This window comes from Dryobates pubescens, chromosome 10 (genome assembly GCF_014839835.1).
Source record: "Dryobates pubescens isolate bDryPub1 chromosome 10, bDryPub1.pri, whole genome shotgun sequence".
NCBI classification, from domain to species: Eukaryota; Metazoa; Chordata; class Aves; order Piciformes; family Picidae; genus Dryobates; species Dryobates pubescens.
The window spans coordinates 15,212,508-15,224,985 of NC_071621.1; the positions used below are offsets into that span (position 1 = coordinate 15,212,508).

At 53.3% G+C, this 12,478-nt stretch overlaps 1 protein-coding gene across 1 annotated transcript in view; it reads left to right on the plus strand.

Moving 5' to 3' along the window:
* Positions 1-1,091: 1,091 nt before the first annotated feature.
* Positions 1,092-12,478, plus strand: part of MAP6 (microtubule associated protein 6) — a 64,292-nt gene continuing 52,905 nt past the window's right edge. Inside the window, exon 1 of the mRNA XM_009902908.2 lies at positions 1,092-1,903. Coding sequence (XP_009901210.2) covers positions 1,179-1,903 — 725 coding nt within the window. The 5' untranslated portion in view covers positions 1,092-1,178. The remainder of the gene's footprint in view (positions 1,904-12,478) is intronic.

Consider the following 12,478-nt stretch of genomic DNA (forward strand, 5'->3'; position numbering starts at 1 on the left):
CCCGGGGAGGTGGTGGGGTCAATGTCCCTGGAGGTGTTTAAGAAGAGCCTGGATGAGGCACTTGGTACCATGGTCTGGTTGATTAAATAGGGTTGGGTGATTGGTTGCACTTGATGATCTTGAAGGTCTCTTCCAACCTGGTTGATTCTGTGATTCTGTGTGTGGACATATGCATGTGCTGAGGCATGTCTGACATGTCTGTGCACACGTGTGACTGTGCAAGTGTGTATGCATGCTGCATCAAGGTGTCCTACATGACTCTGCATGTGTGCACTTGCAGGGGTGTGTCTGTGCATCTCTGTGCATGCATGAGTGTGTCTTGTATGTCTCTGTGCATGTTTGTGACTCTCTATGTATGTGCATGCAAGAGATGTGTCTTACATGCATGCATGTGACTCTGCAGGTGTGTGCATGCCTGGGCATGTCTGACATGTGTGTGCATGCATGTGACTCTGCAGGCGTGTGCATGCCTGGGCATGTCTGACGTGTGTGTGTGTGTGTGTGCATGTGTGTGTGTGTGACTCTGCAGGCGTGTGCATGCCTGTGCATGTCTGACATGTGTGTGCATGCATGTGACTCTGCAGGCGTGTGCATGCCTGGGCATGTCTGACGTGTGTGTGTGTGTGCATGTGTATGTGTGTGACTCTGCAGGCGTGTGCATGCCTGGGCATGTCTGACATGTGTGTGCATGCATGTGACTCTGCAGGCGTGTGCATGCCTGGGCATGTCTGACATGTGTGTGCATGCATGTGACTCTGCAGGCGTGTGCATGCCTGGGCATGTCTGACGTGTGTGTGTGTGTGTGCATGTGTATGTGTGTGACTCTGCAGGCGTGTGCATGCCTGGGCATGTCTGACGTGTGTGTGTGTGTGTGCATGTGTATGTGTGTGACTCTGCAGGCGTGTGCATGCCTGGGCATGTCTGACGTGTGTGTGACTCTGCGTGTTCATATACGTTCACGGGTGCTGCTGCCCAGCCCTCAAGGTCTGTCCCACCCTACCTCACGCAGCACAAGCCCCGCCCCGTCGGCCACGCCCCTTTAGTCCCCTTCACGCGGCGGGGGGGCGTGACCAGGCCCATTTTCGCCCCGCCCCCCCCGCTCCCTGCCTGCCTGCGCCCGGCGCTGCCTGGGCGCGGAGCGCGGTGCGGAGCGGGTGCGCTCCTTGCGCGGGGCCGCCATGGCGTGGCCCTGCATCACCCGCGCCTGCTGCATCGCCCGCTTCTGGAACCAGCTGGACAAAGCCGACATCGCTGTCCCTCTCGTTTTCACCAAATACTCGGAGGCCACCGAGCATCCCGGCGCTCCCGCGCATCATCTTCTTCAGCCTCCTCCTCCTCGCTCCTCTGCCCCCATCGAAACCCAGCCCGGTGGGGAGGCGGCGGCAGCGGCGGGGGTTGGAGGTGTGGGGGAAGCGGCTCCCGGTGCTACCCGCCCCGGCCCGGCTCCCCACGCCTCTCCCCCGGCTGATTCGGTGATGCGACACGATTACAAACCCTGGAAGGTGCAACGACCGGAACCCAGCTGCAAACCCAAAAGCGAATACCAGCCCTCGGATACCCCCTTCGAGAAGGAGACCCAGTACCAGAAGGATTTCCGTGCCTGGCCCATCCCTAAACGCGGGGATCATCCCTGGATCCCTAAACCGGGACCTTCCCCGGTCCTTGCCCTGGACCGCGGTTCCCCGGAGAAACCAGCTCAAGAGAAAAGACGGAAGGTTCTTCCCGAGAAGAAAGAGGAAGATGCTGAGGTGGAGGATGAGCATCCCAAAGGGATCCGGGCCGGGGATGGGAGAGAGAAGGGTCGGAAGAAGGTGGAGGAGGCGGGCGGGGGCAGGGCGGCCGCCGATGCTCTCAACAGGCAGATCAAGGAGGAGGTGGCGGCGGGGGTCAGCTCGTCTTACAGGTGAGACCCTACCCCCCCTGTTACTCCATCCCAACCCTTCTCCAGTTCCTTAATGCCCATCCCTATCCTGGGAGTTGGGTGAACCCTCAGCCCTTCTCCAGTTCCTTAATGCCCACCCTTACCCTGGGAGTAGGGTGAATGAATACAGCTTGGAAATATTTGGCGGGGGGGGGGATTTTCTCATCTCCCTTCTGCTGGTGGGGGGTGGGGAGGATGTCCTTAAAATTCCCCACCTCTGGCTGTCCCTGCTGGGGTTTGGGAAGCTGCTGTGCAGGTGGTGAAACCGTGGTCTTTTTTGTCCGCTGGTTTTGCAGCAGCTTCCTGTGTCCTCTGCCCCCCGCCCCCTCCTTCCCGACCATATCCACAAATGCAGCGACTCCCAGCACCTTGGTTTCAGCAGGAGGTTTGGAATCGCATCCCTGGGATGTTACCGGTGGCTGCCGGTCATTTCCGAGCTCACCCCCGGCTGCCGTGGTGCAGCCAACCCCCAGGACCAGGCATCCTGACCACATCACTGCATCCCCAGGGTCCCACCCGCAGGTGGGGCACACGCATGGGAAGGTCCCACGCAGCACCCCAGGCTGGGAGCATCCCCCTAGACAAAGCATCCTGGGATGCAGGTGACACGCGTCCTAGGCCGCTTGGGTGGGGCAGCTGTTGGATGCTGCCATGTTTAACGCAGCTCACATCCCTCTGTCTCTCCCCCACCCCTCTCCATCGTCCCCCCCCACCCCGGTTGGGAATGAGATGCCCTCATTTCACCCCGGGAAGCGATTAGGGTTCGGGATGCGGAGCGCGGAACTCCTCGTCGTGCGCTGCTGTTGTTCTTTCTTTCTGGCTTGAAGGGGGCTTGGATGCCTTGGGAATGCAAAACAAAAGTGCTGGAGTAGCTGCCCTGCAAGGAGGCTTTGCTGCAGTTGTGTTTTCCAGAGCTTTCCTTGGCAGAGCCCACTGCCACCGAGGCTGGGGTGGAGGGAGAGCAAAGGTGGGGTTTGTTGGGACAAAGGTGTCACTGCAACCTTTTTTCCTCCTCCTCCTCCCTCTACCTGTGTGGTTGCCAAGGTGTTTATGCCTTTGAACGGTTGGTTTTCCTTCCCCAGGGAGATTCAGAGGTGGCACCCTGCCCTCAGATGGGTAGGGAATCCATTCAGGTTTAAAGTGAAGCTGGGTTTGGACTCCTCTGTCCCACCAGGGCCATGGCAGAGCTGGCAATCATCAACCTTCCCACGTCCTCGGGTGGGAAATGGTTCAGGCAGTGGAGATTTTGGTTGGCTTGGGTTTTTTTTTTTGGCTGTAGTTGTGTGTCCTCTCAGGCTCTTCCTTGGGGTGAGAGGGATGCTGTGGGCTCAGGTGGATCCAGGTGTGGTGGTGATGGTTGGTCGAGACATGAGGACGCAGCCAGGGGTTTTCAAGGTCTCTCTTTTGCAGGGCTGGAAGGTGTGGGGTTAAGTAACACAGCCCTTCAGTCTGCTTTGGCCTGCTGTGATTTTTGACTCAGCTTTTTGTCTGGTCATCTTCCAAGGTCTGCAGCTCAGTGATGGCAGGGGGTTGGACTAGGTGGTCTCCAGAGGTCCCATAGAGCCCCTAAGATTCTTTGATGCTATGATTCTACAGCAGAAAGCTGTCCTAGGGCTGGAGAGCTGTTGTGTTGCTCTTCTCTGCTGGTGTAAAGGATAATTAGGCTTGGTTATTTGCATATTGAAATGCAGATTGCTCACCCTCCCATCATCCCTCCATGTGCCATCCCTCCTGTCTGCTCCAGCAAATCCATACAGGCTGGCTTGAGTGTCCTCTCCATGCAAAGGGGTTGGGGCAGCTCAGATGTTGAACCCAAGAGGAATCTGAAGGTTTCAGCCCTCCTTGTGTTGCTCCTCCAGGACACCCTCAGGGCTTCTCTTTCTCTTTGGGTCCTTATCTGCTCTCCCACTTCCATGTTTTCCTTCCTTGAGGCATATTGGAAGAGAAGTGTTTGCTCTGATGCTCAGCCCTGGAACATAAGCACTTCTTCATTAACGCATGAGTGATGTTTGGGCTAATTGTTCTAATTTTCTGTTCAACTTAGGCATCTTTTAAGTGTTGTTTATTGTTTGGGTTCTTTCTAAAAGCCAAATTCTCCAAATCCTTCTTACTCTCAAGAGCCTTGCTGCTCCAGGAGTCCCTGCTGGGTGGGTTTCAAACACGAATGGAGACTCCACAGCCTGTTTGAACAACCCTTATGGGCCACCAAGCAACCTAAGTTACCTCCTGGTGATCTTTTGTTAGAGAGGAGCAAGGATGGCTGATATGGGGCCTGTTCTCCGTGGCCTTTGGGGGGCTTGTGCATGGAGGAAGGTTCCCCAGCAGCAGAGAGCAAGGGGGAGATTTCCTTACAGCCCTCTGCCACCGCTGCAGAGCAGCGTAATGTGATGCTCCGAGGCTGAGGAACAATTCCTTGGTGAAACCAAAGGGACACCAGCAATGATTTATTCAACTCACTCTGTCCCCCTGAGGTGAGAGTACAGAGCATGGGACAGAGTAAGCAGCCAGCCCAAGGTCATCAGGGAAGTCTATGCTAAAAGGAGGAATTCCCTTTCCTAACCTCTTGATACCAAGACAAATCAACACTGCAGAAGCTGTGTGCTTGTGACCTCCTCCCAGGTCTGCCTGGACCTCCAGAGCAGAGGTGATGACCATGGGGGATGGAGGCTACTCCCAGACCGAGACAGGGACGATTTGCCTGCGTTAGCATTTGAACCCAGATGCCTCCAGTGAGGCCAGAGCAGCTAGGACAGGGCTTTGCCTGTTTGCAAGAGGCTGTCTGTGCCCAGAGATCCTACAGAATAAAGAAGATCTATTTGTGTTATTTTTCTCCACCTCCGTATTATTCATCTTGGGCTTATTCCTCTTTGCCTTTAGATTATCAATACACACTTCTTACATATTTGAATCTGGGATTTACTTAGGTACTTATGCCCCAACAAATTGTCCCTGCTGACTGCAGGGAGGTTGGACAAGATGACCTTCGAGGGTCTATTCCAACCCAAGGCATTCTGTGATGCTGTGATTCTAAATTGTCTTGGCAAACCAAGGGCCACAGTGGGCTGAGATGCTCCTTCCTGATGGTTTCCACAAGTTAAGGGACTTCCATCCATTGACAGTAAGTGGGGTTGAAGATGATCGAGTCACACATGGTGGCATCTGCTTGCCAGTGACTGCTCTGTGACTCTTCCTCTTTGGCTGTGGGGAAACTGAGGCAGAGGTGCTGAGTGACCTACCTGAGCCCATGCAGTGCATCAGGAATTGGGCTGGGGTCAGGGTGCAGCTCCAGGGCATCATTCTCCTGTTGTTCTTCTGGGCTTGAGGTACTGGAAGCCACCACTGTCACCTGGTGTGACACAGGTTCCAGCCCCAAGGTGCTTCTTGCCTCAGTTTCCACAACCCCCCAAAGCAGGTTGCATGTCCAGGCCTGCTCTGCAGTCCTGCTTCTCATGGTGGCCTCTGGACCCTGAAGGACCAAGTAAGGCCTGGGGTGTCCTATATCATGTAGGGATGCTAAGTTTGTGTGGCTGATGTGACTTCTAGAAAAGAGCCAGGGCCCATACTGGAGGCTTTGTAGCTCCATGCAAAGCTGTTGGTGTTGGGTGGAGCCTTTCCTTGTTTAATTACGTGATGACAACAGGAGGATCTGGTGGCATCACTGAGGGCTTTGGAGGAACAGGAGGAGCTGGTGGCATCATGGAGGGCTTTGGAGGAACAGGAGGAGCTGGTGGCATCATTGAGGGCTTTGGAGGAACAGGAGGAGCTGGTGGCATCATTGAGGGCTTTGGAGGAACAGGAGGAGCTGGTGGCATCATTGAGGGCTTTGGAGGAACAGGAGGATCTGGTGGCATCATTGAGGGCTTTGGAGGAACAGGAGGAGCTGGTGGCATCATTGAGGGCTTTGGAGGAACAGGAGGAGCTGGTGGCATCATTGAGGGCTTTCGAGGAACAGGAGGAGCTGGTGGCATCACTGAGGGCTTTGGAGGAACAGGAGGAGCTGGTGGCATCATGGAGGGGTTTGGAGGAACAGGAGGAGCTGGTGGCATCATTGAGGGCTTTGGAGGAACAGGAGGAGCTGGTGGCATCACTGAGGGCTTTGGAGGAACAGGAGGAGCTGGTGGCATCACTGAGGGCTTTAGAGGAACAGGAGGAGCTGGTGGCATCATGGAGGGATTTGGAGGAACAGGAGGAGCTGGTGGCATCATTGAGGGCTTTGGAGAAACAGGAGGAGCTGGTGGCATCATGGAGGGGTTTGGAGGAACAGGAGGATCTGGTGGCATCATTGAGGGGTTTGGAGGAACAGGAGGAGCTGGTGGCATCATGGAGGGGTTTGGAGGAACAGGAGGAGCTGGTGGCATCATGGAGGGGTTTGGAGGAACAGGAGGAGCTGGTGGCATCATGGAGGGGTTTGGAGGAACAGGAGGAGCTGGTGGTATCATGGAGGGGTGTATCTCTACTGGGTACTGAATACCTTGAGCTTTACTTCCTGCTGCATGGGTGGAGGGGAATGGAGAGGGCTGGGGTTGACCTTGGGTGTGTCCTGGGTGGTTTATTTTTCTCTGCCTTCTTCATCTTTCAGTCTTCTCCTTGTGTTACCTTTATTCCATGAAGGGGGAAAAAAAAAAGATGAAAAAGGATGGAAAAGGGAAATTTCAGCCCTTTCTAGGGTGTCAGATGAGTAGTAAGGTCAGGAATTTTTCCCCAAGGAAGTAACATTATGAAACCTTCTCTTCAAGTTCTCCACCAAAAAGATAAGCTTGTAGTTTTACCAGAAATCACAGTATCACAGTGCATTCATAGAATCACAGGATTGTCAGGGTTGGATGGGACCTCAAGGATCAGCCAGTTCCAATCCCACTGTCATGGGCAGGGACACCTCACACTACAGCAGGTTGCTCACAGCCACATCCAACCTGGCCTGAAAAACCTCCAGGGATGAGACTTCCACCACCTCCCTGGGCAACCTGTGCCAATCTCTCACCACCCTCATGGGGAAGAGCTTCTTCCTAACATCCAATCTGAATCTACCCATTTCTAGTTTTGTTCCATTCCCCCCAGTCCTATCACTCCCTGACAGCCTCAAAAGTCCCTCCCCAGCTTTCTTGTAGCCTCCTTCAGATACTGGAAGGCCACAATTAGGTCTCCTTGGTGCCTTCCCCTCTCTAGACTGCACAACCCCAACTCTCTCCATCTGTCCTCACAGCAGAGGTGCTCCAGCCTTCTGCTCATCCTTAAGGTCCTTCTCTGGACATATTCCAGCACCTCCAGATCCTTCTTGTAATAGGGGCTCCAGAACTGGATGCAGTGCTCTAGGTGAGGTCTTACCAGAATGGAGCAGAGGGGCAGAATCCCCTCCCTGGCCCTGCTGGCCACACTTCTCTTGCTGCAGCCCAGGCTGTGCTTGGCTCTCTGGGCTGCAAGTGCTGACTGCTGGCTCCTGTTGAGCTTCTCCTCCCCCAGCACACCCAAGGCCTTTTCTCCAGGGCTGCTCTCCATCCAGTCCCTGCCCAGCCTGTATTGGTGCTTGGGATTGCCCTGACCCAGATGCAGGACCCTGCACTTGGTCTTGTTGAACCTCATGAGGTTGGCTCGTGCCCACCTCTCCAGCCTGTCAAGGTCCCTCTGGATGGCATCCCTTCCCTCCAGCGTGTCTGCTGCACCACACAGCTTGGTGTCAGCAGCAAACTTGCTGAGGGTGCACTCAGTGCCACTGTCCATGGCACCCACAGAGATGCTGAACAAGCCTGGTCCCAGGACTGATCCCTGAGGGACTCTGCTTGTCCCTGGCCTCCACTTGGACATGGATCCATTGACAGCCACCCTTTGGGTGTGGCCATCAAGCCAGTTCTTTATCCACTGAATGGTCCTTCAATCAAACCCATCCTGCAAGAGCTTGGAGACCAGGATGTGGTGTGGGACAGTTGAAGGGGAGCTCCAGAGATGATCCAGTCCAACCCCCCTGCCAAAGCAGCATCACCCAGGGTAGTCTGCACAGGAAGGCATCCAGGGGGGTTTGGAAAGGCTCCAGAGAAGGAGACTCCACAGCCTCTCTGGGCAGCCTGCTCCAGGGCTCTGGCACCCTCACACCAAAGAAGTTTTGCCTCCTGTTGAGCTGAAACCTTCTATGTTCAAGTTTGTATCCATTGCTCCTTGGCTTATTGCTGTGCAGCACCCAAAAGAGCTTGGCCCCCTCCACTTGACACCCACCCCTCAGAGATTGATAGACCTTGATCAGATCCCCTCTCAGCCTTCTCTTCTCCACACTAAACAGCCCCAGGGCTCTCAGTCTCTCTTCACAGGGCAGATGCTCAAGTCCCCTAAGCATCCTCCTGGCTCTCCCTTGGACTCTCTCCAGCAGGTCTCTGTCTCTCTTGCACTGGGGAGCCCAGAACTGGACACAGGATTGCAGCTGTGGTCTCAGCAGGGCAGAGCAGAGGGGGAGAAGAACCTCCCTGGCCCTGCTGGCCACACTTCTCTTGCTGCACCCCAGGATCCCTTGGCTCTGAGATCTTTCTCCATGGAGCTGCTTTCCAGCAGGGCAGCCCCTACCCTGTCCTGGTGCCTGCTGTTACTCCTCCCCAGATGCAGGACCCTGCACTTGTCCTTATTGAACTCCATGAGGTTTGCCTGTACCCAGCTCTCATCCTGTTCAGATCTGGTTGGATGGCAGCACAGCCTGAGAGGTGTCAGCCAGCCCCCAGTTTTGTATCATCAGGAACTTGCTGAGGGTACTCTCAATCCCCTCAACCTGGTTGTTGATAAAGATACTGAATAAAACTGGGTCCAGCACTGATCCCTGGGGAACACCACTGGCCAGAGGCCTCCAAGTTGACTCTGTGCCACTGATGATGACCCTCTGAAGTCTGTTGTCAAGCCTGTTTGCAATCCACCTCAGAGACCAGATATATACAGACCATGCATATACATACAGACCAAATAAATGATCTTCTCTTTTAAATGATTTTGTTTGCCCTCCAATTGCCTTCCCTACCAGAGGAAATAAAGCAAAAGGAAGGCTTCAATGGGAAATTTTGGACTGCCTCTAGTATTAATGAAGTGCCTGTTGCTAATGTTCTGTCATTCATCTCGAGCCCTGGAGGTACTAAGGATGTGGAGCAGATGAGAATGTGTAGTAGCTCTAGAGATGAATGAGTCAGTGCTGGAGACTCACTCTGTGTTTTTGTGAGACACAGAGGAGATCATTTAAGGAGGGATGTCCATGTAGGAGTGCTGAGGCAAGCTGTGTGAGGGCAGTGTCTTGAGTAATGTGCTCAGTTTTGGGCCCTCACTCCAAGGAGGACATTGAGGGGCTGCAGCAGGTCCAGAGAAGGACCAAGCTGGTGAGGGGTCTGGAGAACAGGGCTGGTGAGGAGCAACTGAGGGAACTGGGGGTTGTTCAGTCTGGAGAAGAGAAGGTTGAGAGGAGATCTCATTGTAGAACTCCCCAAAAGGAAGTTAGAGCCGGGTGGGGGTTGGTCTCTTCTCCCAAGTAATAAGTGATAGGATGAGAGGTAACGGCCTGAAGTTTCACCGGGGGAGGTTTATGTTGGAGATTAGAAGAAACTTCTTCACTGACAGGGTTTTCAAACACTGTCTCAGACTGCCCAGGGAGGTGGTTGAATCCCCATCCCTGGAGGTTTTTGAAAGAGGCAGAGATGTGGTGCTGAGGCACGTGGTTTAGCAGCAGCCTTGGCAGAGTCAGAGAATGGTTGGACTGGATGATCTTAAAGGTCTTTTCCAACCCAAACTATTCTATGTTTCTCTACTCCATCATTGTAGTGATGGAAATGGAAGTCTGGAAGGACATCCCAAGATCATCTGGTCCATATCCCATTTCTAAGGAAGAGGGTGATACATCTAAGCCACACCAAACTGATTTCATCTAATCTAGTTTTGAAGATCTCCAGTGGAGGACACGGCCCACCTCACTGAGACACCCAATACAGAATTAACCAGGTTGGAATGGACCTCTGAGATCATCCAGTCCAACCTATCACCCAACACCATCTCATCAGCTAAACCATGGCACCAAGTGCCTCATCCAGGCTCTTTTTAAACACACCCCTGGTGCAGCTTGAGGCTGTGTCCTCTTGTTCTGCTGCTGGTTGCCTGGGAGAAGAGACCAACCCTCACCTGGCTACAACCTCCCTTCAGGTAGTTGTAGACAGCAACAAGGTCTCCTCTTCTCCAGGCTAAACAACCCCAGCTCCCTCAGCCTCTCCTCATAGGAGCATAACAGGCTGCCCAGAGTGGTGGTGGAGTCTCCATCTCTGGAGTCATTCAAAGCCCACCTGGACACTGTCCTATACAACCTGCTCTGGGTGAACCTGCTCTGGTGCAGGGGTTGATCTCCAGAGGTCCCTTGTGGAAATAGTCCTTAGTCCACTTCCTAGACTGGGTTTGGGCATGGATGTGAGCCAAGAACAGATTCCAACAAGGAGTTTGGGTGCAAACAGCTTGTTTTGAGGATTAAAGGAGTTTAGTAGAGTGACCATGGTCTGGCCCAGGCTTCAGTACCAAAGAACATTCCTGGGTAGATTTAATTTCCTAAGGTCACTTCAGGTATGAACTTCTCATCCCTGGAAACAGGGATCAGGTTGGATGGGGCTTTGAGCAACCTCATCTAGGTGAAGATGTCCCTGATGACTGCATAGGGCCTGGACTAGATGGACTTTGAAAGTGCCTTCCAACCCCAACCATTCTGTGATTCTATGACTAGGCCTGGATAAGAGTGTCTCTAAAGCAACCCATGGAAATGGATTCCCTTTTGCTGTTGGATGGATGGGAAAGGGCAGGATGTTTCCTTCCATCCAGAAAAGGTGGTTCAGAGAGATGTTTGGCAGCCTTGGCTGAGGCTGGGCTCTGGCTCAGCAGTTACTTGATCCATACCTTTAGTATCAGGAGGAGACAGAGTATCTGCTGATACCACAAGGTCCAGTTGGATGACTATGTAATAACCATGAGTAGAGACAGGCCTTGTATTTAGGAGGACACAAAGAGGGTGGAGATGGGTGCTGCAGACATGCAGGCATCCTGACACTCTCTGTGTCTTGATGTCACAGGATCACAGCTCACAGGATGTTAGGGGTTGGAAAGGACCTCCAAAGATCATCGGGTCCAACCCCCCTGCCAGAGCAGGACCCTAGAATCCAGCACAGGTCACACAGGAGCACATCCAGATGGGGCTGGAAAGTCTCCAGAGAAGGAGACTCCACAACCTCTCTGGGCAGCCTGCTCCAGGGCTCTGTGACCCTCCCAAAGAAGAAGTTTCTCCTCATGTTGAGGTGGAACCTCCTCTGCTGTAGTTTCTATCCATTGCCCCTTGTCCTATCACAGGGAGCAACTGAGCAGAGCCTGACCCCTCCCTCCTGACCCCCAGCCCTCACATACTGATAAACATTTATTAGATCCCCTTTCAGTCCCTGATGTCCTCTGGATACAGTCCACAAACTGAGACAGGCTGGTGGTAGTATCTCCAAGTGACAGATACTTGATCTCAGATGAAGATGTCCCTCCTTACTGCAGGGGGGTTGTACTAGGTGACCTTTTAAAGGTCCCTTCCAACCCAACCCATTCCATGATTCTGTCTCCAGGTTGCAGCATATGCCACCATCACATTGAGGTGGACAGTATCCAGGCCCAAAAGCCAACTGGGACCTGCTCAGCAGTGTGGACAATACTGAAGTTCTCTGCTTTGACTGTGTGCAAGCTGGGGCTGGTCTGTGTGTGCTGGAGGACAGGGTCGAGCAAGAGGAAGAGATGGAGGTGAGATGTAGGTCATGGAGTCATAGAATAACAGATTTATTTCATTTGGAAGAGGCCTTTAAGATCATCAAGCCCAACTGCCAACCTAACACCACCATTGCCATTAAACCATGTCCCCAAGTGCCATGGCCACATAGATCTTGAACACCTCCAGGGATGGTGACTCCACCACCTCCCTGGGCAGCCTGTTCCAGTGCCTGACCACTCTTACAGGAAAGAAATGTTTCTTAATACCCAACATAAACCTCCCTTGGTGCAACTTGAGGCCATTTCCTCTTGTTCTATGACCTGATATGAGGGAGAAGTGACCAACCCCCACCTCCTTATGATGTCTTTTCAGGGAGTTGTAGAGAGCAATGAGCTCTCACCTCAGTCTCCTCCCAGTTCCCTCAGCTGCTCCTCACCAGCCCTGTTCTCCAGACCCTTCCCAGGCTCTGTTGCTCCAGACATGCTCCAACAGGACACACTCCACTCAATATACTTCATTAGTTTTTCCTATGCTCCAGCTCAGTTGTGTCACCTCAGCAGGGACCTTTAGGTACATAGGACTGGATGTGACCCTTTGAAACAGTAAGTCCAGGTGTTTAGTCTGTTATTTTGTCTTCACAAGTAACACCCAAGGCTTTGTCTTAGAAATAGGGAATTCAACAAATCATAGAATCATAGAATGGTCCAGGCTCTAAGGGTCCTCCAAAGGTCAACCAGTCTGACCTCCCTGCACTCAGCAAGGACATCCTCAACTAGAGCAGGTTGCCAAGAGTCCTGTTGAGCATCACATTGAATATCTCTAGG